General features: G+C 42.4%; 1 protein-coding gene and 1 pseudogene across 6 annotated transcripts in view; both read right to left on the bottom strand.

The window, feature by feature from the left end:
* PTPRA (protein tyrosine phosphatase receptor type A) overlaps window positions 1–27,469 on the bottom strand; it is a 185,280-nt gene that overhangs the window by 25,635 nt on the left and 132,176 nt on the right. For 5 of the 6 annotated variants that reach the window (XM_060122319.1, XM_060122322.1, XM_060122321.1 and 2 more), the window contains 5 exons: window positions 23,548–23,632; window positions 22,283–22,356; window positions 21,932–22,068; window positions 9,280–9,370; window positions 7,717–7,793 (listed from right to left, as the gene is read on the bottom strand). In XM_060122319.1, coding sequence (XP_059978302.1) covers window positions 7,717–7,793; window positions 9,280–9,370; window positions 21,932–22,068; window positions 22,283–22,356; window positions 23,548–23,632 — 464 coding nt within the window. Of the gene's footprint in view, window positions 1–7,716; window positions 7,794–9,279; window positions 9,371–13,475; window positions 13,570–21,931; window positions 22,069–22,282; window positions 22,357–23,547; window positions 23,633–27,469 lie in introns of those variants that run through there. The other variant, XM_060122324.1, reaches the window with a different exon arrangement.
* LOC132506136 (proline-rich protein 13-like) lies at window positions 2,436–2,858 on the bottom strand (annotated as a pseudogene).

The following is a 27,469-nucleotide window of genomic DNA, read 5'->3' as shown; positions in this document are numbered from 1 at the left end:
CAGCTCCCAGTGTTTGACAAGAGGGTTCTCCATTACAGGAAGCGGGAGACAAAGAAGTCAAGGAGCCTGGGGACGTCACTTAATAGATAAGGAGCCTCTGAAAAACTGACACTGGCAGTAACTTTCTTTACTGTTTAGTCATACATCTTTTCAACCTCATTGTTTAAATATAGTGTTCACTTGAGACGTCCCAGGTAAGTGAAAAATCATTTGACTTAAGGATTGTAAATCACCTTCTGCCTCTCTCAGACAGCACTAAGATGGGCAATGAGGGAGGCAACTTCATGGATGGGATACCATACCAAGGTGATGATGTGAAATACTAGTCTGCAAGGCAGTGGCAGAATAAAGGAGGGGGCCGAGTCTGAGAAGCCGCTTCCTATTCCAGCTCAAACAAGGGCAGGGCAGGGTTGCTTCCCAGCACTGGAGAAAGCTTTAGGCCTCAATATGGACATGTTTAGAGTTAACAATAAGAAGCTTGTTAAAATTTTTATTAAGAGGAATTCTCCAAAAGTTTTTAACCACTAGAAGACGGAAACTGATAAAGCCTTAATTCAGGATGCTGCATTCTGCCTATAGCACTAAACTTGTAATTAAAACTGAGAAGCTCTTAGAGTATGTTACGCCGTATAATACGCTTGCTTCAGGAGAAGCTGCGGCCAAGTTCTCACTGGAGCATGTGGGTCATGAATAGCTTAAAAGCACTGTTGGAAGGCCCAGCCCCAAAGTGCTTCCCGCTCCATCTTTACCAGTAGTGTGTTATATATCCCCCATGAAAACATGCCTACATAGTGATATGCTGACATTGCTCAACCAATCAGGAATAACTAGAATGAGGCAAAACTACTGATTCCTTGTGTTATGTTCAAGGGAAAGATGAAATGTGGCTCCCTGGTTCCTGAGACATCTTTGGATTCTGAAAGTCAAATGCCAAGTTGGCTCTAGGTGGCACCTACATTCCTACCAGTTTAAAAACAAAAACAAAACACTTCCAAAGCCCCTCTATACCCTTAGACACCTCAAGGTGAGAGAGGAAGCTGGTCCTCCTAAGACTCCAGGAGGGAAGCCCAGTTGGCATCTGTACTGTCTATTTCATCTTCTCCTGTTACCAATGTCAGGTTCACTTTCAGACCTTTGTATTCTCCAAACCACAGAACCCATCCCCCGTGCCTACTGCCACCACTCTGTGGTGCCTGACACCACCTCTCTTCAAGATACATGTGTGATCTTGGTTCTGTGTGCAAAAAGGGCTTGGTAAATGATTGTCAGGGGGTGGGAATGGGGAGTAACTGTATATGGACAAGAAGCTTCTTTCTGGGGTGAGCAAAAAGTTCTAAAACTAAGAGGCAATAGCTAAAAGGTACAGCGTTTCTCTTCTGAGGTGATGAAAATGTTCTAAAATTGGTCATAGTTGCACGTATCTGTGAATATACTGAAAACCACTGAATTGTAAATTTTAAGTGGGTGAAAATTATGGTATGTAAATTGCATCAATAAAGCCACTAACAAAGTTCTAAAACAATTATAGTGATGACAGCATAACTTGGTAAACTTACTAAAAATCACTGAATTCTACATTTTAAATGTTTAATTTCTGTTATATAAACTGTACCTCAATCATGTTGGGAGGAAAAAAGGGTTTCGTAAGTGTAACTGGCAGCTCACAACAAATGGCCACAATTTGTTTCAGCAAAGGTTATTTCCTGCCCCTATACTCCAAGCCCTAAGGACATCTGCTCCTTCTTTCCCACTGGATCTCTCATCTGCACTCAACCCCGTTGACCACCTAACACTTCTCCATGCTTTACTCTTTGCCCTCTGAGGTGCTCTTCTCTCCTGGTCTCCTTCTGTCTCACTAATGAGCACCTCTTGCCCAGTGTGCCTTGGCTGAGGTTTGTGGGCTCCAGGGCCCACTCTTTCTCTAATGACTTCAAAGGCCATGGCTTTGGAATCTCTCCCCTGAGCTCAGATTAATGATGCCCAACTATGCTGGATATATCCACATGGATTACCCTATACTTTTTTTTTTTTTTTAAAAACAAGAAAGGTATAGGTTGTTTTTTCCCCCATAATTAAATTTGCACAGCATCTCCCCAAGCATAAGTATTACAAAAGAATGTAAAAAATCACATTTTACACATTTACACAATGTGTATAAAAAAATCACATGTCTTCAGCATTTAGCTCAAATCTCACCATCTTCAAAAACTAGATCTCTTGCAAAACTCATCAGCTAAAAGTTCTATCAAAGCACTGCGAAGATGGCCTTTGCTAGCCCATGGCAATCCTTCTCCCATTTTCCCTCGCGAGTTAGGGCTGAATAGCAGAGTGAGGCTCAGATTGCGGACGTGAGGTGGGGAGGGACACAAGGGCTAATTTTCCCCAGTACAAGATGGCATCTAAAGCTTGATGGGAGAGAAGAACTGGAGAGACTGGAGGAAAGGGTCCAGGCCCTGTATTCAGTCAGAGTCACTGCTGGAAGAGGAGGAATGCTTGCCATGCTTATGGTGTTTCTGCTTCTTTTTATGAGCGTTCTTCATTTTCTTCTGCATCTTCTTGTCCATTACCATTCCTGGTCCTACCATGCCAGGAGCCAACGCCAGGGTCAGGTGGTGGGTATGGAGCGGGGTAGGGACCTGAGGGTTGGCATCCTGGATACCCTAGCTGTGGCATAGATGACAAGGCCCACCAGGGGGAAAAGCTGGATTCCCCTGGGGTGCTCCTGGGGGAGTGGGAAAGGGGTCTGGAGGAAAGGTCGGGTTGGCAGGTGGTAGATGAGCAGGATTGCAACCTCCAGGGTACCCGACGTTAGAGGGCTGTGGATATGGCCCTGGCTGCCCAGCACTGGGTTTCCACATGTTCGGGTGTTTCCTCCAGCCCAGAAATGGAGAAAGAAGGAAACTCCACCCTAAATACACTCTACAGAGTATCACCCTATACTCTCTCATGTATTAGTCAATCACCATATCCTGCTAAATTCTACCTCCAAAGTGGTTTTTACTTTGATGCATCTTCTCCAACCCTTCTACCCTCACCATTTGTAGCATGCTACTGTAACAGCCCTCAATCGGCCCTTCCTAAATCCATGTTGCACACGGTAACCCGAGTGATCAATATACAAATGTGGCTATATCGCTCCTTGTCTTTAACACCTTTCAATGTTATCCCATTGCCTAGAAATCAAAACTCTTAGCTGGGGACTTCCCTGGTGGCGCAGTGGTTAAGAATCTGCCTTCCAATGCAGGGGACACGGGTTCAAGCCCTGGTCTGGGAAGATCCCACATGCTGCGGAGCAACTAAACCTGTGTGCCACAACTACTGAGCCTGTGCTCTAGAGCCCACAAGCCACAGCGGCTGAGCCTGTGTGCCACAACTGCTGAAGCCTGCGCACCTAGAGCCCGTGCTCCGCAACAAGAGAAGCCACCGCGATGAGAAGCCCACGCATCACAACAAAGAGTAGCCCCTGCTTGCCACAACTAGAAAAAGTCCACGCGCAGCAACGAAGACCCAACGCAGCCAAAAATAAATAAAAAACAAAAACAAAAACTCTAAGCTGTACTGAAAATTTGTAGATACTGTAAGGTGACTCAATCAGCACCCAGCCCCACCCACTTCTGGCTTGACTTTCTTTCTATAGAGGCTGAAAAACTAAAAGCTAAATTCACTAGACTCTCTTGCAGCTCAGTTCTGCCTAAGAACCCAGTTTCTTCCTAGCAGTCCCACATAAGACTTGGGATAGAAGTGAGCAATGTGAGATGGTGACTGTGCTAGGAAGATCTGGTCTTTGGGCAAGCATGGCAGCGGAAGCATTGAGTTCTTCTGTAGCACCTCTGCAGGGGTTTCACTACGAGAGTCATACGGGGTAGTTGGGTACATCTACGGCTGCTCTGTTCCTGGTGACTCTCCCACAGATTCTGTAAGTCACCCACTATCTTATAATAAACCCCTTCCTGTTGAAAAGAATAGACAGAAAGTGGACTCTTGTCATCTTCAACCAAGAACCCCAACAGACACACTTGACATTCAATGCCTTCTAAGATCGAGTTCCTACCAATCCCCCAAGCCTCATCTCCCATGACTTCCCATCTTATATCTTATAACTAAGACTACTGTTTCCAGTCTCTGACTTTGTTCATACTTCTCTTTTTGCTTTGAAGTTTCTGCCCATCTTTCTTCTCTTGAATTCAGACCTACCCTTCAATATTCAGCTCTACTGGCTCATCAGGTTGGCTGAATGTTTCTTTCTCTAAGTCCCAAAGACTCTGGGAATACCTCCTTCACACATGTTGCACACTAAAGGTTATGATCTACCTGTAGGTAGATCACACTAGGGACCATATCTTATCTCTGTAACCTTGGAGCGTACCCCCAGTGCTTACCACACAGCAGGTGATCAAAAAATTTTGACTGAATTTAATAAACCTAAATCTTCTTTAATCCCTGACTCTTACTAATGGTTACCCATAAGCTTTTTCCTGCTTTTCTATTTTCACTGAGTTCATAAGTACCTCCAATTTAATCCTCTTCATCTAAACTTTCATATTACCTATTAATAACCTCCAATAACCATCAAGCCTTTATAGGATGCCCTATTGTGAGCTCCAACTAAGCATGGCCAAAGGAGAAGGCTTGTTTCCTTCTAGTGCCTTGCTTATCATGACCATGAATAGACCCATCTTACTTGCTTACCAGCCTTAACATCCAACTTACTTTTGTCTGTCTTCACCTTCAATGTGGGAAGGAGCCAAACTGGTTACGGTGACAGACACTGCTGGTCACTAACTGAAAAGCTATTCCTTCCCTTTCTTTCTTGCCATCAAAACCATGCTTTTGTTCAGACATTTACCTTTCATTGGCTTGGAAGGTGGTCATTCCTCAGCCCCAGAAGGGTAAATCATGATAATTCTCAGCACCCTAGCCAGTGACTGGAGAGAGGGTGTAAGCATGTGATCCAATCCTGGCCTGTGGGCTCTGAAGGGCACTGTACCAGAGAGGCTTCTGAGAAAGGTCATGCCCCTAATAAAAAGAAAAGCATAGGGCTTCCCTGGTGGCGCAGTGGTTGAGAGTCCACCTGCTGATGCAGGGGACGTGGGTTCGTGCCCCGGTCCGGGAAGATCCCACGTGCCGCGGAGCGGCTGGGCCCGTGAGCCATGGCCGCTGAGCCTGCGCATCCGGAGCCTGTGCTCCGCAACGAGAGAGGCCACAGCAGTGAGAGGCCCGCGTACCACAAAAAAAAAAAAAAAAAAAAAAGAAAAGCATATGCAGAAATTCTCCACCTCCTCCTCCTCCTCTATGTTGTGTTTATAAGAAACGTTTGGAACTGCTGTAGCCGTCTTGTGAGCAAGAGACAATGCCAATAGGCTGAAGATATGAGTAGAAAGATGGAAACACCTGGTTTCTTAAGGATGTCACTGAGTCACAGACTCAGCCCACCCCAGAACTGCTATACACCTGCCTTCGGATTAAATGAGAAGTAAATGTTCCTGTGTAGACCACTTCTAGCTGAGTATTCTGTTACCTGCAGATGGAAACATTCTGATATTGCTATACTCTTCCATATAATGTTAAACTCAACCTGTTCCTCCCAACCACTTCATCATAATCTTTGATCTAAATCCTGGGACTCTTAGCTGGTTACTAACCTTTTTCCATTTTCCTTATCTACTACATCAATCATTTCTACCAGGGTTCCTTTCCTTCTAACTATAAACATATGACCATCACTAAGAAACATATACAGGAATTTCAGCAAATCCATACTCGTGAGGGTGCCTGCACTACTCCATTTCTGAAGTCCATCTGATAGCCTATTTTTTAGCCACGGCCCCTTGTTCTTCCATCTTTCTCCTTTTCCTATCCCAAGACTGCTCTTTCAATTTCTTGAGACCTAGTCCTTGATCCCTTCCTTTCTCTACTGAACCTGAAGCCCTCGGCTGACTACTTGAAGCAACAACTGACTTCCCTAGCCCTTTTGTCTGAGTACCACATGTTTTCTGCATATCACCAATCCTAGGGTACAACTGGAGAAAATCACACAACTGAGGCCCCTATATATCAAAGATTTCCATCTTAGGTAGTTCCTTGGTGCAGCTAAACATGCTTTTTTCATGCCCTTTTCAGTATTCTTTCTTACTGACTTCAGTACTCTCATGTCACAGTCCCATCCTCCCTTTTCAGCAGATAACCTTGACTTTACTTCTTAGAAAAAACAGACGAGTTCCCTCAGCTTGATTTATTCACACCTACAAACCACCTCTATCTATTCTATATTCCTTTACCATCAGTCTCAGAGGAAAAAACATCCTTTCTTATGTTCAACGCTAATCTCTCCATGAGTATTCTTTTAAAAAAAATTGTGGTAAGGGACTTCCCTGGCAGTCCAGTGGTTAAGAATCCGCCTTCCAATGCAGGGGACGTGGGTTTGATCCCTGGTTGGGGAACTAAGATCCCACATGCTGTGGGCCAACTAAGCCCGCACACCTCAACTAGACAGCCTGCGTGCTGCAAACTATAGAGCCCATGTGCTCTGGAGCCTGCGCGCCACAACTAGAGAGAAGTCTGTGTGCCACAACTAGAGAGAAGCCTGTGCGCCACAACTAGAGAGAAGCCCTCGCACCATAACGAAGTTTCCCACATGCCGCAACTAAGATCCGATGCAGCCAAAAAAAAAAAAAAAATTGTGGTAAAATATACGTAACATAAAACTGATCATTTCAGCCATTTTTAAGTGTACAGGTCTGTGGCATTAAGTTTATTCACATTGTTGGGCAACCATCACCACCATCCATCTCTAAAACTTCTGCATCTTCCTCAGCTAAAACTCTGTACCCATTAAATGATAATTCCCTTCTCCTCCCTCCCTCTAGCCCCTGGCAACCACCGTTCTACCTTCTGTTTTAATAAATTTGACTACTCTAGGTACCTCATATAAGTGGAATTATACAATATTTATTGTTTTGTGACTGGCTTATTTCACTTACCATAATGTCTTCGAAATTCATCCATGTTATAGCATGTGTCAGAATTTCTTCCCCTTTTAAGGCTAAATAATATTCCATTGCATGTATATGCCACATTTTACCTATTCATTCTTCCACTGATGGAACCTGGGTTGCTACCACCTTTTGGCTATTGTGATTAATGCTGCTATGATCATGGGTGTACAAATTCCATCAGTATTCTCTTCATGCTTCAGTAGTCAGGCTTGCTCTCTCTAGCTCCTTGCTTGCTCTCTCTCTTCCTTTCAAACTCTCTCTTTACTGGTTCCCTCCCGTCAGCCTATAAAACATACTCAAGTCTCGCACACCATCTCTATAAACATTCTCTAAATCACCCCTAAAAACCTTTCAGTTTCAGCTCTTCTCTCAATTCATAGTAGACATGACTAACCAGACTTACCCGGAGTCAGATATTCTAGTCCTGTTTGGAGGACAAGGTGTGCTTTTGTTCTTAGTTATCTGAATAAGCTCAATAAAGGATTCACTGACTCTTACAGAAAAGTATACATTTAGGTTCAGATTTCTGCATGGGAAAATTTTGGGAATGATGACAGGTAAACGTAAGAATACATTTTAAACTGTCTGATCTTTAAAAAAATTTTTTCAGTCTTTTAAAAAAATCAGACTCCTCCGGGAAAAACTGAAATGACAAATATTCCTTCTAACATGCAGCTGAGAAGGAATCAAGGAAATAATGAGAAAAGCTCAAGTTCCTTACATTGATGAATGAAGCATTGATGTAATCAGAATCTGGAACTCCTTCAACTGGTGTCAGATGGACTCTAGAATGGTCATCTAGAAAAAAAAATTTTTTTTTCAATTAAATTAAATTTTATTTTTCACTGGTCCCAATGCAACCAGGCCAGTTGTGACATCTATGACTATGTGTAGAGAGACACACAAGTATAAAGTTGTCACTGCAGCACTATTTATAACAGCAAAAATTCAGACACATCTCAACCATCATTAGGGGACTAAGTTAAATAAATTAAGATATATCCATAATATGGAATAGTAAGCAGTTGATAAAAAGGAAAGTGAACACTTCTGTTTCTTGACAATTACCAGTACATATATCGGTATATATATATACCAATACACCAATACATTTCTCTATATTATAGTCATTTCAGGTATATAGCATTATAGTTCAACATCTGTAATAACTATAGTGATCACCACCACAAGTCTAGCTACCATCCACCACCATACAGTAGGACCCCCCCACCAATCCATTTCACCCACCTCCAACCCCCTTCCCCTCTGGTAACCAACAATCTGTTCTCTGTATCTATGAGTTTGTGTTTGTTTTGTTGTTTTGTTTTGTTTTTTTAGATTCCACATGAGTGAAATCATATGGTATTTATCTTTCTCCATCTGACTTATTTTCCAATATATATTGGGAAAAAAAAGAAAAAAGAGCAATGTATACAGCATACCAGTTATACTAAAAATATATAATATATATACATGCATTTATACACAAATAAGACATAAGTATCTGTAAATGCCTAGTACAGTGGTCTTTAATATATTATGCACCCAAAACTGCACCAGGAATTATTTAAAGGATGAGTTTTTAAAAAAAGCGATTATAAAAGATAAAGCAGGGCTTCCCTGGTGGCGCAGTGGTTGAGAGTCCACCTGCCGATGCAAGGGACACGGGATCGTGCCCCGGTCCTGGAAGATCCCACATGCTGCGGAGCGGCTGCGCCCGTGAGCCATGGCCGCTGGGCCTGCGCGTCCGGAGCCTGTGCTCCGCAACGGGAGAGGCCACAACACTGAGAGGGCCGCATACCGCAAAAAAAAAAAAAAGCAAAGTTCAAACATTTTGCTCTCACATCCCACTAGATTATGCATATTCCATTCTGGAGACCACTAACCTAGAAAAATGTCTGTTAGGTTATAGATAAACTGATTAGCAATGGCTAACTCTGGGAAGGAGTTACGAAGAGAACTCTGAATTGGAATTTCTTTGCAATGAGCAACAAAAAACCCCCACAACAACCATGCACTTGCTGTCTGGTCTTAGTGAAACTGCTCCCCTTAACTTCCCAGAAACTTTAGGCCTGCCTTAAAAAACCTGGTCAAGCACCCCTACTGACTTTATGAGCACCTGGGGTTGCCTGGGGAGCCATAAAGGCTCTTTCAGTCCAAAGGCTTGACTCTATTCTTATTACCAGCCTTCCTATGATCAATTACAAGATTCCTTCCATCCTCAGAAAATCTGGCTACAGATGCAGTTTCAGGTTACATCCCAAGAAACCCTACAAACACTCACAAGGCAAGATGTTTACATATCGATTTTTTTCCTTGTTCTCCTCCTTGGAGGCAGCTTCACAGGTGGCCTGGATAGGACAAGCAGGGAGAGCCTGAAAGGTTAAGAGAAATTACAGAAGTTATTAAAAGGGATAAACACCAAACATGTAAACTGCTGCACCATACTCTGACCTGGCAGCAAGTTCTACCTTTTCTTAGGGGGGAAAAGATGTGCCCAGGTGAATACTTGCACCTAATACAGAGAGTGCACCTCTCTTCTAAATAGCTTCTAAGCTCCTTAGAGTTTGAATGCCCAGAGGGCAGAATGCCTTTCCTGTTACTGTAAGCACAGCATGCTCTTTATATGATTACTATGTGGTTAGGAGCATGTTACAATGCTGGGTCAAAATGGACCACCCCAGTATATGGGACTGGGGACACAACTGAAAGGATGGGCCATTTATCCCCATGCTGACCACCATGCAAAGCTGGAGATGTATCTCAGAGTAAACCACACAGGAGGGGTCTGGATGGTCAGTTGAGTTAGGAGCCTGACAAGGGGGTATGGCAGCCCAGCCTCTAGCATCATGTGGTAAGGAAGCAAGGACAGGTGAGTGGGTGAGAGGGCATTCACATGGATGCAGCAGTTAGGAAGCAGAGGACTTGGATGAGGTAACACTGAATCTGCAGCAGTTTTGGAGCAAATGTAAATCAGCTAGCACTGGGAGGTATGTGGGTAAGTATAAATGGTTTGACATGAGATAGTCTGGATTGTATGAACTTGAGCAAATCGGCCAAAGTTTCCCATAAAATTGGGAAAATAATACCTGCTACATAAGGAGTAAATAAGATAATCTCATGTTTGGCATAGAATAAGCATTCAATAAATTCGTTTTATAGGAGTAGGAAGCTAAACTTTATTATTTGAATTGTTTTCTTCTGTGTTCTATATATTCAAAACTAAGAAAGCAAAAAGAGAAATAGTTTAAAATTACAACCTAGACAACCTTCCTGATAAGTGATTTGGAAATATGTCTTAAAGCTTTAAAAATATTCATACCCTTTGACCTAGGAAATCTGGATTCTAGCCTAAATAAATAAAAATCTCTATGTTCAAATTATTTACTTCATCATTATTTAGAATGACCCCAAACTGAAAACAACCTTAGTATTCAGCAGTAGGAGAACAGTTAAGTAAATTATGGTTCATGTATTACTTTTCATTCATTCCTTCAACAAACATATAATGTGTACCTATTAGGTACCAAGTTAGGTACAGAGCAAACAGTGGTGAATCAAATCATATACACAGTTCTTGCTCTCATGAACAATGCAAACTTGTGGGTGAAAGACAGATATTAAATAAATAAAACAAGTAAATATAAAATTACATACCATGATAAATGCAATGAGAGAACAGGTTATTAGAGAAAGTATCAGAAAGCCCAAGGAATACCCCAATATAGATTAAGGGTAGGTCTCTATGAGGAAGGATGAGTATGGAAAAGAGTATTCCAGGCAAAGAACAGCATGTATGATGACCCAGAGGCAGGAGAAGGCTTGGTTTGTGTGAGGAAATAAAGTGTCAGTGAGGGTGTTATGTATAAAATGTTGCTGGTGGAGATGGCAAGAGGAAGTGGGAGGAGATGAGTTTTTTGACAAGGTTGATCACATATTTCTACATAGGTCCTTGAATAGGAAGTTTGAATTTTACTTTAAGTGCACGAGGAAACCATTCAAGGTTTTTATAAACTGCAATCCACTTTACCTGTTAAAGAATCACTCTGGCTGCTACATGGAAAATGGGCTGGGAGGAAGGCAAGTACAGAATGTGGAAAGATGATGGTACAAGGAAATAGATGCCTTTGAGATATATTATGAAGTCAGAATGACTAGATTTAGAGATGGAATGGACAAAAGTTGGGGAGAGAAAGAGACAGGAATGAAGGATGACTCTCAGGTTTCTAGCTTGGATAAAAATAATAAAAAAGATTAAGTAAAGGAAATGCCAGCCTAAAAGGAACCAATTTCGCCAGAAAGAAACAAGAGTTTTAAGAAGGAGCAAATATACTTCCTAGGAACCAGCAAGATAGTGGTAGGAGAAATTAAAGTGAAATACCCCAAGATAACCGGAGTCAAGGTCTCATAGTCCATCTACCTTCACTTATTCAAGAGATTTTCTTTTCAGAGTTAAAACCCTGGAGGTTCTGCCTGTTATTTTACTAAGAAAGCCAATTTCTTTAGACCCACTGCTGTCAATACATAAAGGGGAAAAAGGAGTTTCCTGGACCGGAAGATTGGAATTTCCCAGTTCACCCACAGTTTGCCTTCTCTTCACCCAGATAGGCTAGATTTCCACCTTGATGCAGGGCAGGATGAGATACAAGTTTTTAAAAGCCCTCAAGACTAATCCTGAGGCATTACTTTTCCTCTACATCCCTTGTCTAAAATGATGTAGAACAGATGTAGTGATAACAAGATTCTTGAAAATAGTCCTTAGGGTCAGTAATGACAATGACCACATCTCAAAGTCCTGTCAGCACCCCTAGCTCCCCCCGTCATGATGAAGAAAAATTAGGTCTCCAGGTAGGCTGAGGCTCCTAAAAGGAAAGTTAGGAAGAAACAGGAGTCACTGTTTGACAAGAGAAAATAAAAGATTTGCTTTAGAGAACACTGTACTAGATGCAAAATATCAGATTAAAGAGCTTAGGTCAAGGATGAAAACAAGGGGAATCCTACTTTTAGCTTCTACTCTGAAAAACCCAGCCTTGAGAGCTGGGCAGAAGCAGCTGAACCAGAAGGCTCTAAGATGTTAAATTCTCCACAAACAGTAGGTGGCATCAAAGACCACTTCATCCCTTGCTTAGGCCTTTACTGGAAGCAAGACTGTCATTTTTTAAAAAGTGTCAGCTAAAAAAATTTTTTTTTCAATTTTTACAATTATTTTTTTAAAAAGTAAGTTCTTATAAGTTTAACCTGTAAGTTCTCTTTGGGCCCTTCCTCATCATGTCCTTTTCCTTCTCCTCTCACAAGTAAACTTGGAATTTTGTATTTATTATCCCCTTATTTGTATCCACATATTCTGTATCCTTAAAAAAATATATTTTTATTGTTCAGTCTATTTTTTGATAAAAATGCAATGATAAATGGTGACTTGCTTTTGTTGCCCAACATTATGTTCTGAAGATTCCACTCAGGTTGTTCCATGTAGCCAAAGTTCATTCATTTTAACTACTTTGTAGTCCTCCATTTTTAGACCATACCAACATTTATTTATCCATTCTACTACTGGTGAATATTTGGGTTGTTTACAGTTAACCGTCCCGCTTTGAGCACTAACTGTATGTGTTTCCTCATGCACATTTGCAAGAGTTTCAGGTATGACTATCTTTAACCTTACCAGATGAGGCCAAATTGTTTTTCATAGTAGCTGTACCAATTTACACTCCCACCAGCAATGTAAAGTATTCCAGTTATTCCGTATCCTTGTCAACATTTGCTACGGTCAGACTTTAAATGTATCAAATGTAGGTTTAATTTATATTTCTCTGATTATTAATGAGGTTCACCATCATTTCATAGTTTACTGGTCAACAGGGTTTCCTCTTCTGTGAAGAACCTAGTTGAGTGTTTCCCCATCTTTCTACTGGATTATTTATCTTCTTACTACTTTGTAGAAGTTCTTTATGTGTTCTGGAAGCTCATTCTTTATCAGTTATAAGTGTTACAAGTATTTTTTACCAAGTTTTTGGCCTGCCCCTTCATTTTCTTTATAGTATTTATTTATGAACAGAAGTTTTGCATTTTAATGTAGTCAAGTTGATCAATCTTTCCCTTTATAAACATTTTAAGTCTTAAGAACACCTTCTTATGTGAAATCATAGTATATTTTCCTACATTATTGTCTCTACATTTTTTCCTTTAAATTTCAGTGTTTACATCAACTGGGACTGATTTTTGGTATGAGACAGGAATTCAATTTCATTTATTCCCATGGGGTTACCCAATTGTCTGAGCTCTATTTATTGTAAAGACCATCTTCTACCCCAGCAAAACTACAACAGCATTTGTCACAAATAGGTTTCCCTTTACATATGAATCTGCTTCTGGGTTCTCTATTTTATTCCGCTGGTCAATCTATTCCAGTGCCAATACAAAACTGTCTTAATTACTAAACTTTATAATGACTCTTTATACTGGTAAGGCGGGTCTCCTCACCTTGTTCTTCTTCTTCAGGAATGTCTTGGCTATTCTTGAATCTTTTCTCCTCCATATTAATTTTAGAATCAGCTTGTCAAGTTCCACAAAAAACCTGTTGGGATTTTTATTGGAATTGCATTGAATCTATATATCAGTTTGGGGAGAATTGACAACTTTACAATACTGAGCCTTCTAATCCATTGATCCTATTTCTTTCACTAATTTAGGTTTTTTTCTTTAATGTTTTCAACCATTTTTATAATTTTCTCCAAAGAGTTTGTAAATATTTTACTAAATTTATTCCTAGGTACTTCACATTTTGGATGCTATTGTAAATGGCATCTTTTAAAAATTATTAGATTTTCTGATTGTGGCTTATAAACAGAAAATGCATTCATTTTTATGCTGTTTTTGTATTTATCAACCCTGTTAAAATAACATTAATTCTAATAATTTATTTGATGAGTCTTTGGATTTCTCTGGGACAATAATCTCCTCTGTGAAAAAAACTGATTTTTGTCTCTTCCTTTCCAATCCGTAATACCTTTCGTTTCTTTTCTTGCCTTACTGTGTTAACGTCTCCAGTATAGTACTGAATCTCATTCACTTTAAAGTTTGAATCCCCTTCCAAATACTTTGGTCACAGTCACCAGTGCCTGAACACTCTGCTGTGATGGGGAGCCTACTACTTTCCAAGGCAGTTCCCCTGATCTTGGAACAGTTCTGTTTAGAAGGACTTAAAACCCAGATACACAATTTGTTTTCCCCTTGTACTGACTAGTGTAAAACCCAGGAGGTCAGCTGGTACCTTCTCTGCCCCTTGGAAATCCTGAACTCCCAATTCCCTGAACTGTTGAATTCTAAAGCCCTTGACATAGGTACTGATAATTCCCATAGGCCTTTGGCTCTGATATATTTATTTGGAGACAACTCATCAATGCAGAGACTATTCTGCCTCTGATTCACTCAGATGCCACACAGTTCTGTCACCAAATTACACATAAATGCTTCTTTACCTGGAAATCCAAGAATTAAGCTGTCTCTACTAAAGATGCAGGGTCCTGCGTGGGTTAAGGGGTTTCACATTTCACAATTCACAGATTATGACCGCCTCACAGCCTCTAGTTCTTTCCCTAGCTGTCTCCTATCCCCTTCATCTCAGAAGCTAACTAAAGTCTATTTATTTATTTATTAAACCTTAAACATGTTTTAGGGACCTCAATAAGTGGCTTTTCAAAGTGTTTCTTTTAAACAAATTCAGTGCTTCCTTCTGAGACAAATGCTGGTCAGTAAAATGTTCCAGCTTATAACTTTAGGACAAAAGTTCCATTACCCACAACTTTCAACCAGTGGGGTTTCATAGAAATGTTACACACTCCCCATTTAGTCTGTCAGATATCCGAAAACAGCTGTCATTTCCTATGCTTATTGTTTCTTCAGCTGTTCACCCCCACAGTCCAGTTTTTCCTCCAAAACAACTTCCCATTTAATGATATTCCTTTTCACAGAGACCTGACCACAAGACTCTTGGCACAGTTCAAGCTGGGGACACCAACTCTATTCTATATGCCATCTATACATTAAAGCATAATGGATATACTACGCTAAAGCTAATAAGCTTGAATAGCTTTGTTTACTATATTAAAAAAACTTTTAAAAGTTTTTTTCTCTTCTTCTTTTTGGCTGCACTGCGAGGCACGCAGATCTCAGCTCCCCAAACAGGGATCAAACCTGCACCCCCTGCAGTGGAAGAGCATGGAGTGTTAACCACTGGACCACCAGGGAAGCCCCTTTTAAGTTTTTAATGTCTGCTTTTAAAAATGTTATTTAAAAATATGCTTGTTGTAAAAGAAAGTCAAATAATTCAGTAGAAAGTGGAAGTTCCCTATCATGTCTCTCCTGTCTTCTACCCGTCCTTGTAGGCAACCACTGCTCAGTTCACAGTATTCCTCCAGACTTAAAAAAAAAAAAAAAAAAAAGGCATTAACACACTCAAATGCAGACATACATAGATTTTTTTTAAAAAAGGGGATTATACCATGTAAAGTCCCCTGGAATATGTTTTTTCCCATATTTTTCTATGTCAACACATTTATTTTAATGACAGTACAGAATTTCATAATAGATGCAAGAAATTATTTAGCCATTCTGCTATTTGATAGATAAATATTTTCCACTTTATTTTCTTTGCTATTATAAGTAATGCTACAATGAACATCCTTGTACAAATATATATTTTGTTTTCTGATAGAGTCCCATAAGTTAGGTCAGAGAGCATAAGCATTTAAAATTTGGTTGATACTGCCAAATCATCCTTCCAATGCTGTATCAATTTAAATTTCCCCTACCTGTGTGTAAGAGTTTCTTTATCCCCATACCCCTGCCCATACTTGATATCAATCTTATAAAATTTTAAAATCTAACAGGCCCAAAATAATGGTTAGTTTTAATCTGGATATCCGGATTACTAAATATAGTTGAGTTTCTTTTCCTATGATTATAGACCATTTGTTTTTCACCTCTGAACTGCCAATTTTTCTCCTGCAATGTTTACTTTTTTCTCACAGGTTTGGAGAAGCTCTATATATTATGGAAAATTCTCTGTCTACCTGTGGCAAATAGTTTCTCCCAGTTGGCCACTTCCTTATGGTGTTATTTTTCAGAGATGCTTAACATCTTAATATATTTATTATCTTTCAATCTATTCTATTCTAGCTTCTGAATCTTGTGTTTTGCTTAGAAAGGCCTTCCTCACCCCATGATTACAAGAATATTATTCTATGATAGTGGACACAAATTAGTGTATTTGTCCTATGTGTTAACTCTCCTCTTTCCTGCCAGGGCTGACCGATGCAAGCACAGTCACACCTGACCTACATTTGCTACCAACTAGTTCTCTTTTCCAGAATTTTGAAACCCAGGAAGAAGCAGAGGCTTCCCTAGAGGGCCCAGACCCACCAGAATAGGACCTGCTCTGTCCAAAGGCTGGTAGTCTATCTCATCTTTTGATTCTGCCAGCTTCCCCACTTCTTTGCTTGAGTTGACTTCTCTTGTTTTTAAGTAAAAGACCTTAACTCACTTAGCAGTTAGTAACAGAGAGTGGGGTTGTAGATGAGATACTGATGGGGAAAATACGGGTGATGTGAACCTGATTACCGAGTTCAGATGAAGGCAAAGGAACTGTCAACCAACTTGCATTATGGGAAAGCGCAAGCCACTCATACCTCACAACTGTAAAACAGTTACTTCATATTGGCTTGCAATCACCTGGGACATGCTCTAGCTGATGGTAAAGGAGTTGGGGGAGGGGGAGTGCCAATTAAAAGGACATGAGAAATGCTGAAACCAAGGAATAGGATTATTTCTGACAATTTTAGATAGTAAAACAAGAAAAAGCCCAGCTCCAAAATCAAATACTTATCTCCAAAGACAGCACAAAATTCAGGGCCCTTCTATGACTGTGCTATATGTATTTTGCTGAACCAAAAGTTAAAGTTTCAGAATTTTGCTGGTTGTTAAATGTTAATGCCAATGGAATTCACATCTTTCCTTGGCTGGTCATGTGAAAGACACGGCTTTAAAGTGAGATAATTGAAATGATGCAGAAAGGAAACAGAGGAGTTGGGGAAAGCCAACTTCTAAAAATCTCTATTGTGCTCTCTACTGCATCCTGCTTTCATGATGAAAACTGCCTCACAACCCAGCTCTCATTGCTCATGGATAATCAGGATGCAAGCATAACACGATCTGGAGGGTAAAATACATAAAGAAGGTAGAAAAGCAAAGAACTAACACCCAGAAGAAACTGCAGGAATTCACTGAGTTGGATCACCAAAAACCATAGGAATAGCTGTTGATATACATTTTGAGGATGTTAGACCAAGGAGGGGTCTAATTCTAATTTTTGAATACGGCTAGATTTCTAGTTATAGTACGGTTATCTGAACTTCTGCAGTTAGCGTAACCGCTCAGGAAACTGGCCACGGTTCTAATGGTGGGGTGGCCAGTAGGAACCTGGACGGAATGCTGGGTTCAGCTAGGTAACAAAGAAAAGCCAGAAAGCCCTTGGCACAAAGTAGAGGAAATCAGTGTTACAGGGGATCCAACAGCCTCAACCTTCTCACTGACACCTTCATCATGTCCTTGATGCATGCCTCACTAGAGGGTGTACATGGGTGAGGAAAGCACCCGCATCTTTTAGAAGAAGGAACTGACTTCAAAAAGGGATTCTTGATCTTAGTGGGAAGAAAAAAGCCTCAGAGGCCACAGTTCACCAGGGCTCAGACTTCTCTGAGGTGGATAATTTGTTGTGAAGCTCCCAATAATGGAAATGGGAGGCAGCCAGCTCAGGTCAGTTGAGGGGGCCTGACTAGACTCTCATGCTAGAGAAGGGCTCCTTCTCATCCAACTCTCAGGCCTGAGTCAGTTCACAGACCTAGAACCCTTCAATGATGGGCACATGTAAGAAAGAACACTGCCACAGCACATCACCACTCCTATACCATGAACCTTTCTCCTCATTTTCCCTTAAGAATCTGCAGGCATTTACCACGGTAACCACTGGGTAAAGGCAAATACATCTTTTGGGGTCTACTGGGTTCTGGCCTTCAGATAACTAATTCCTGGGAACCCAGAATGCTATAATTTCATGCTAGTTTGAATGGAGCCTTTGTAGCCCAGGAGATGGAAGGATTTTTGGCTTGAAGTGGTCTCATGTTAGGAGCTACCTATTTTCCCAATGTATGGCTGGAATGGAATTCTACAGCAACGAGTAGGAATAACCACATTGGTCCCCTAACCCTTTGGATAGATACCATTCCAGTAGCTAGAACAAATGCAAGCTGCTGGAGCAGTCATCTCCCTTTACCAAAAGGCTAGGTCCCTAGATGAGTCACAGAGCTCCTAAGTGCTACAGGAGACTTAAAAGTTGTGGGATAATGATGAGATAATCCATTTAGATGTGTGAGTTTAGTGATGGCATGAAGCAAGTGCTCAATAACTACTAATATTAGCTATTCTGATGCTTCCTATTACTCTCCATGCAGGTTACCAAACAGATAAGCTGACAGTTTTTAAGAATGTCAGTATAATGTCATACATGAACCATGTGGAGCTGCAGATTTGCAGTTGCTTTTCCAGATGTTATATTTCCTACAGATTAATATAACCCATGGTACCTGGAATTTTGCTATTAATGAGGCAAGTACGCTTATTTTTTCCTTTATGATGCACAAGGACTACATGAAGCAGTTTCCCTTTCTCATGGCAGGAGCAGCTTCAGGGATAAATCATCTTGACCTCTCTCTGCTGTGAACTGGTTCATTGGGATTTTGTTTCACTGTTTCACAGGACATCACCCTCACAACTATATAGTGGCCTGCCACCTTGGCCAAGTTTTCTGAAAGTCAAAAGCCAGCAGCACGTCAGGATATCCCCTCCAACGTAAAGGGTAAGTTGCCACTCCTTGCCCCCACGCCCTCCCCACCGCCCACTTCAAAGAGGAGTGATGCTTGCTGGGTCATTATGGATTTTGGAGACAGCATGCGTATACCAAATGCTGGTGTCCTATTCTGACTCATTTATTGAGTGATCTGAAAAGAGAAGGCTCTCTAGCTGATCCAGGCCATAGAGAAATTAGCTCTGGTAGATTCTACGGGGCCCTAAGTGTCTGTGGTTCAGGCTGAGCAGGAGAATCATGATGAAAAACCTTAGGATTTGGGGACAAGACCATGATCCTGTCAGCAAGATTATGTTCCTAGCTTAGCACTGGGGTCTGGTAGAGACTGTAAGCCTGACCATGGGACACTAGATATCCATATGACGTCAACTGCCCGTCATAAACTAAGTATTATGTGATTCAATAAGCTATAAATTGGGACATGTCCAGAATTCAGCTGAAACTGATGTGTACAGAACGCGTGCCACACACCCACTCCTTCAATAGATTCCTCTAAATTCCTGATGATATTAACAGTTGACTAAAGGAGAAAAAAGTCCAGCCTAGTGTACAAATGGCTCTGTGAGACATGCTAGCTTATTCTGGAAGCAGATTGCTATGGGATAATCTACTTAAGGTATGGCTCTGAATGAGTATAAAAGAGAAATCCGTCTGGTGAACAGAACTTCAAGCAAGGTATCACACCATCCACTTCACTGGATGTTAGGATCTAAGCTGATCCCTGGGTAGTAGATAACTGGGACAAAAAAGACAGAAAATATTTATGCTCCATGTGTATGCTCACTGAATGGCACTCACTGCAAGAACCCAGGAGATGTTGGTCGGCCCTTTCCCTCACCACCCCAGTGCTGGCCCAATGAGCCCATGAACATAGTGGCCATGATACCACGGCAATTGATTGTCACAATACCTATCTGAATTTGCCTACCATGCCTCTTAGGAACACCACCCCTATCCAGGTATTCACTGGAATGCCTTATCATGGGATCTCAGGGAATCACCTCTAAACAAAGAACTCATTTCACAGAAAAAAGTACAGCCACCAGGTCACATACCCATCACCACCCATCACCCAGAAGTAGCCTGCATCATATTTAAAAAACAGCAGAGTGCCTACTGGAGACCTAGCTATAGTGTTGAGGCTGAGGTGCTATCCTGTGGGATGAGGTGAATGTTCATAATCAATAATGAGCATTAAATGGTGTTTTTCTAACAGCCAGAAAAAAGAGTCCAAGTTATTACCTTAACTCTTGCCTGGTAAATGGTCTTCTGCTTCACCTCTTGCTTCCCTCCCATCTATTCTCCACATTGTAGCTAGTGATTTTCTCAGAGTACAAATCTGACCACATCACTCTCCACTCCCCCAAGCCCTTCAGAGGCGGAGCAGATATGAGTGGTAACCCACCCACCCAATAAACATTCCTCCTTGCTACTAGAGCTCCCATTCTGTGGGTTAACCGCCTATCCTCTACATGACACTGGAATAATCTGGATTGGTCTCAGCCAGTTGCAGTAAGGCTATTTCTCCCTTGCTTATGACTAGTTTAAGAAGGAATATGTGACCAGGGAAGTCTCCAGAAGCTTTTGGGAAAGTTTTCCTCACGAATAAAAGGAGACATACAGGAAGAAACAGTCATTCTCTTCCCACTGGACCTTGTTTACCCCCATGTGGTGCCTAGAACTGGGACAGCCATTATTTTTTTGGGGGGGGTCACGCTGCATGGCTTATGGGATCTTAGTACCCCAACCAGGGATTGAACCCGGGTCCTCAGCAGTGAAAGCACGAAGTCCTAACCACTGGACCGCCAGGGAATTCCCTGGGCAGTCATTTTGGCAACATGAGGAAAGCCAGCCTAAGAGACAGGACTGACACATGGCTGAGTGGAAAGATATGAAGGAGACAGAGTTTAACAATGCCCAAGTTGATGAATTAGCCAACTCTGGAACTGTTCCTGTGTCCTTAAATCCATTCCCCTTTCCCTAATCATTACCACTTTACATCAATCTATCAGCGACTCTGGTCTTAACTGCTGCAGCCCCTAACTGTATTTCCTGCTTCTATCCTGGTCTCCCCATGGGCTATTCTCTAACCAGTAGTCTGAGTCATTTTTTCCAAATTACAAATCTGGTTGGTCTGTGGCTTCCCACTTCTCTCATGACGTTCTACAAGATCTACAGTCTGGCCCAGTCTTCTACATTTTCATCTCTTACTACTCCCTTAAGTCTCTGCCCTTCAGCCACTCACAGTCCTTCATTATTTTTTGAATGTGCCCTTCCCTCACCCACCCTCACTACTGACAGATTGTTCCTGATATTCCCAGTGCCTGGAATGTTCCCCATCCCCCTTTCCCCAATGCCCTTGCCTATGATTAGGTCTCAATTAAAATATCATTTTTAAAGGAAGTTCTGAACTGGTGGACTGGAATAATCAACTGGTAGATTCACAAACATGTTCTGCTTCCTTGAGAGAGTTATAAAACATGCAAATGTAAATACTACCGAAGATGAGGCCTGCGCTCTGCAGTCTGCCATGGTCCTCATTTTCCACAATGACCTATTCCTAATGTCTACTTAAGATACCCTGTGACCCCTGGCTCTAGACTCTAAAAGGCCACCTCTTAATATAGGTTCCTATGCCTCTGCACCAGTTCTTCATGTCCTATATTGCTGTTTGAACTTACACAGCAAGTTCCCTGAGTGTAGGGACTAGATCTGCTTTTGCTCCCCAGCAAATCCCTGGCACCTTGCACATATCAGATGCTTGATAAGTATTTATTAAACAAAAGTAACAGATGCAATGATGAATGAATGGATAGATGGGTAGAAGAGGGAGGTATGGCAAATCTTTTTGCATTTCCTACCCATGGTCACATAGGAAAGGAGTCAGATGAACCTGGTAAAAAATTTCTCACCTCTTAACCCATTAGAAACCTGTTTTCTACCCCATGATTCAAAAGGTTTGACCTTAGGTCTGCCTTCCTCCCTGCTGACACACCAGCCTCAGCAAAGAACTCACGTTGAATTCCTCTCTGAAGAGCTTATTGTCATCAGCCATTCTCCGGTTAATCTCCTCTTCCAGCTTGTCCACAGGCAGGGGTGGATACTTCCTGTTGGTGCTTGGGGACCTGGCCAGAAGTGGTACGCTCTGGGGTTCTGCAGTGCATAAGGGGGAAGGTTGGTCAGGTGCCCTGGGGACACAGCCCTTCTCTGGAGACTAAATTAGGGGTTCTATCTCATTGGTCAGGCATCCAAAAACTAGGGCTGCTTTCAAGTCTCTTTTTTCCTTTCCTTTCAGGATGGGGAAACTCCTATTTTCTTGATTTTTCTTCTCTGTGAAGGTTCCCCATGTAATTTAGGGGTGTCTTACCCACATCCTCAGTGCGGCCATTGGATAAGCGGAACGAATTGGAGTGGCTCCCAGCTTGCTTGTATTTCTTAAACCTAATGAGAAAATGTTCATAGTGAAACACTAAGCACAGAGTCAGGAGAGACCAATCATTGGCTTTGTAGCTCCACTTACTGATTCAGCCTTTTAAAATATCCTTTACCAAAAAACAGGCTCTTTTAGAGACAGGTTCTGCACACACGGAAGCAGCTCCAGTGGTGACTGAGCACCTCATTGTGCTCTTGCTCACCCTCAGCACACTAGAATCCAACCCAGAGAACCCCACAGTATGTTCTGGCTTGAATGGCTCCTCTGTGCAGCTCCAGTTCCAGGATTAGCTGCAGATCATAGCCACACCAGGTGGAAGTAGGATGCGTGGGTAGAATACAGTGGGGGGAGATAAGAGTATCAAACAAAAATCCTGGTACTTCCCTGGTGTAACCAGGGAGAAGCCCAGAGCTTCAGACTGGGTTGGCACAGGTCTGGCCACAAGTCTCCTGCAGAAAGGTGGAGACACACAACAAACTGTAGGGGTGTACAAGGTTTCCCTCTCTTTATCCCTGCAGAAGAAGAGAGGGAGCCCAGAGTAGCTTAAGCCAAAAATAAGGGTAGAGTTAAACCCAATTAGTCAGGGTGGAGACTTCAGCAGGAGGAGAACAAATGCACCTTCTTTTTCCCTCCCTTGGGTTTCCCTTCCTGGCTTTGGTACCTGTTTGAAGAGTAATACCTACAAGACCCTGGAAGAAAGTCAGAAAGAGAAACTCTGTAGCTCACATGGTTCAGTTCAGCATGCCTGAGTCAGGGGCCCTAGAAGGGTTTGGGGACAAAGCCCCAACTAGAAATAAAGTAGACCTTTACTGAACACATAATCTTCACTGGGGTGCTTTCAGGGGTTGTTTCAATAGGGCTAGATCTGAAGATCTTAAAATGCCTATTAGTAACAACAGACTGTGACTTCTTCCCTCAACCTCTAAACCACGGTCCTGGATTTTAGGGTGAACTGGAGTTGAGGGACTGGACTTGGGACAGATGGAAGCAAAGGAGAGGGGCTAGGTGTTAAGGAAGACTATGTAAAACTTTAAAACATTTCTAAGCAGAATTTTAATCTTAGGAGTGCTACCATGAGTCATTCCCCTCTATCCCATTCACTGTCTTTATCCTACTGTCTTCTGGACTGTGTGGGCTTATTGAGACCCTGGGGTATTGAAACAGAGTCCAAGAGAATGCAGAAGCATTAGCACGCTCACCTTAACATGTACAAAACTATGATAATAAACACGATCACTAGCAGAGAGGACAGGGCCACCATCACTGCAATAATTGGCGTCTCATCTGAAATCAAGAGAACAAAACATGTTATTATCATTGTATGTAATGGAGGGCTCAAGTTGGCTGCTCAGGGAAACACCCAAATGAGGAAGAAGGGCTCCTCCAAATGCTTATGTAGATGGCTGGGCATGGAGAGGGAGAGAGGGAGAGAAGGAGGGGGGTGGGGGGGAGAAGGAGAGGGAGAGGGAGAGGGAGAGGGAGGGAGGGAGAGAGAGAGAGAGAGAGAGAGAGAGAGGGAGGGAGGGAGGGAGGAAAGAGACACCTTCCACTGCCAGCCCAGGGCTATTGGGTGAAGAGGAGGGTACAGTAGGGTAAGAGCCCAGGGTGACATGCCCACCCCATCTCTGACTTATCATACATATGTTTATTTTGTGTCTCCCTGCATTACAATGAAAGCTCTTTGAAGGTAGAGACTGTTTCTTTCATTGCTATAGAGCCTAAAACAAAATCAGTGCTCAGCACATAAGAAATACTCAAATATTTCATAGAGTATTCATCATTCCTAATTGCAAGCTGGGTGTGCAGGGCCAACAATGTACTTTCTCCCAGGCTCAGTGCGCTCCATCTAGAGGAAGATGGGAGAGAAAGGAAAAATGACAATTTTCCTATCATAAATCCAAATGGTTTCCTGGCACAGAGAATACTGTTCCTGATTAAAGCAAGGACACATTATTAGATCCTTAAGTACCCAGTGTCAAAAAACGCTGGGTATTCTTTTCTCCCTCTTTCCACAGCTACCTTTTACCGGGACCCCAACTACAGTGACATCTGGCTTGGAGATACAGCAACTCTGCCCTCCATTCCATAGGGCCTGGGTTCCTTTCCACCCGACACTGAACCTCATGGCAGCTGACCAGGTGCCACCTCATCCTCTTCCTGCACTCTCAAGCCCCCATCACGAACTACACAACCAGCCTGAATTTGTAACTATCTTCTCCTTTTTCCATCTTTCCTAGCAGCACCACTTTTCATCCTCTTTAGCAGATCCCCCCATGTAAAGGTCAATCCTGTCACATATGTTCTGTATTACATCTATTACCGTCACCTCAAAGACCTGTCTTCCTGACCTCATTTACCCTCCTCCAACCACAAACAGCCAGCCCCATGTCTCTCTTCACAGTTAACTTCTCACAACGGTTGTCTTATTTAACAGTTGTTTTCTCCAACCCCTTACCTCTGGGTACTCCTTAATCTATTTTGCTCTGACTCCTACCCTCAGTGAGCCATTTAAATTGCTCATCAAGGACACCAACAAATGGTATATTGTCAAATCCAATGGAAACATTCCCATCCTCATCTAATTCAACTTCTTAGCAGCATTCATTCAAAAAATATTTATGGGGACTTTCCTGTTGGCACAGAGGTTGAGAATCCGCCTGCTGGTACAGGGGACATGGGTTCGATCTCTGGTCCGGGAAGATCCCACATGCCTCAGAGCGACTAGGCCCGTGTGCCACAACTACTGAGTCTGTGCTCTAGAGCCCGCGAGCCACAACTATTGCTCACGCACCACAACTACTGAAGCCCGCGTGCCTAGAGCCTGTGCTCTGCAACAAGAGCAGCCCCCGCAACTAGAGAAAGCCCATGCGCAGCAATGGAGACCCAATGCAGCCAAAAATAAATAAATTTACAAAAAAATTTATGGGGCTTCCCTGGTGGTGCAGTGGTTGAGAGTCCGCCTGCCGATGCAGGGGACACGGGTTCGTGCCCCAGTCTGGGAAGATCCCACATGCCGCAGAGCGGCTGGGCCCGTGAGCCATGGCCGCTGAGCCTGCGCGTCCGGAGCCTGTGCTCCGCAATGAGAGAGGCCACAACAGTGAGAGGCCTGTGAACCGCAAAAAAAAAAAAAAAAAAAAAAAAAATTTATGGACCAGCAACTGTATGACAGGCACTGTTCCAGACACTGGGAATAGAGAATTGATTAAACAGACAAGCGACAGACAGCTGACATTCTGGGGGAAGTGGGAGAAAACTGTTCATAAACAATTTCAGACAGGGGCAAGACATATGAAGAAAAGAAGGGTAAAGGGATAGAGAGTGATGGGTTTTGGGGAGGGGGAATTGGTTGGCTATGTTAGAGTAGTTTGGGAAGGTCTGAAGTGGTTATACTGAGCCATTACTTAGAGTGGTCTAAATAATGTGAATAAGTGAACCACAAAAAGATCTGTGCAAAGAGCTTTCTAGGCACAGGGAACAGCAAAGCATAAGAGCCCTCAGGAATTTGGTGGGTTCAAGAAATAGCACAAAGACCAGTTTTCATACAAGATGTGGCTGGAGATGTGGGCAGAAGCCAGAAGACTTAGGGCTTTACAGGCCATGGTAATGAGTGTGGATTTAGTTCTGAATGTGATGAGAAACACTATGTGACTGGAAGGGTTTGAATAGGAGAGAGATATAAATGGATTTACATTCTTTTAAAAGATCAGCTAGTTAAACTGACTCATAAGCAGCAGTCATGAGGTAGGAGGTAATCCAGCAGAATGTGATGTCATGCAAGCCAAGAAGAGAATTTTTCAAGAAGGAGGGAGTAGTCAACTCAATCAAATACTCAATCAACAGATTCAGTAGGATGAAAACAGAGATGTGAAATTGGATTTGACAAGAGGGCAGTTATTGGTGACCTTCTCAAGAGTGGTTTCAGTTAAGCAGCTGTTGAGGAAGACCAAATGAAGTGAAATAAAGATGGAAAGAAGAGACAGTGAGATACTGACCCCTTATTTGAGGTGAGGACTTTTATCGTAAAGAGATTCAGAGAAAAGCAGCAGCTGGAGGGAGAAGTGGGGTAGAAAGTTTGTTTTTAAAGAGATGGGAGATATTATACAATGCTTCTTTGTTGATGGCAATTTTCAAACATACCCTGGTATGTGGATCTCATACTAAAATGAGCATTCAAACGGGCTGACTACGCCCTCCTCTCTTTTTAAAAAATTTATTTATTTTTGGCTGCGTTGGGTCTTCGCTGGTGCGCGCAGGCCTTCTCTAGCTGCGGCGAGCGGGGGCTACTCTTCGTTGCAGTGCATGGGCTTCTCATTGCTGTGGCTTCTCTTGTTGTAAAGCACAGGCTTTAGGTGCACGGGCTTCAGCAGCTGTGGCAGGCGGGCTCAGCAGTTGTGGCTCGCGGGCTCTAGAGCGCAGGCTCACTAGTTGTGGCAGACGGGCTTAGCTGCTCCGCAGCATGTGGGATCTTCCTGGACCAGGTCTCGAACCCATGTCCCCTGCACTGGCAGGCAGATTCTTAACCACTGCACCACCAGGGAAGTCCCTCCCTCCTCTTTGAAGAACTTTCCTCTCTTGGTTTCTACAACAAAGCACTCTTCTGATTTTATGTCTTGTCTCCTTCAAATTATTTTCCCTTGTCAGTTGTTGCTCTTCTAACACAGATCTCTAAATGTCTGATTTCCTCAGGGCTCTGTTCTTGGCGCTCTTCTCTATATGCTATCTAGTCGATCAGATCAGGCTGGAAGCTCAAGTGATATGCTAGCAATTCCCACATTTGCACTGCTTGGTCAGACCTCTCTTCGAACTCTTCTGAAACTATAATGTCACCTCTACTTTAAATTTCACAGGCAATGCAAACTTCCTGGGTCTAAAAAAATTTCCCTCACTGGTGATTCAGTAGCTTGTACTGCCACCCATCCACCCTGTTGCTCAAGCAAGAAATGTGGAAATCCCCTTAGTTTCTTCCCCATGCTTAGCTTCTATATCCAACCCAGCTGCAAGTAATGTTGTAGCACTAAAACCAACACCTCAAATTTGTCTGCCTTTTTTCTACTCTGTTGCCATCACTCTAGTCTAAATCTCTGTCCTCTCTCAACTGAATCACGGTAAGCTGCTATCCCC

Source organism: Lagenorhynchus albirostris, chromosome 15 (genome assembly GCF_949774975.1).
Source record: "Lagenorhynchus albirostris chromosome 15, mLagAlb1.1, whole genome shotgun sequence".
Taxonomy (NCBI): domain Eukaryota; kingdom Metazoa; phylum Chordata; class Mammalia; order Artiodactyla; family Delphinidae; genus Lagenorhynchus; species Lagenorhynchus albirostris.
Note: the sequence above shows the minus strand (reverse complement) of the source record. Positions and strands in the feature narration are given on the sequence as shown.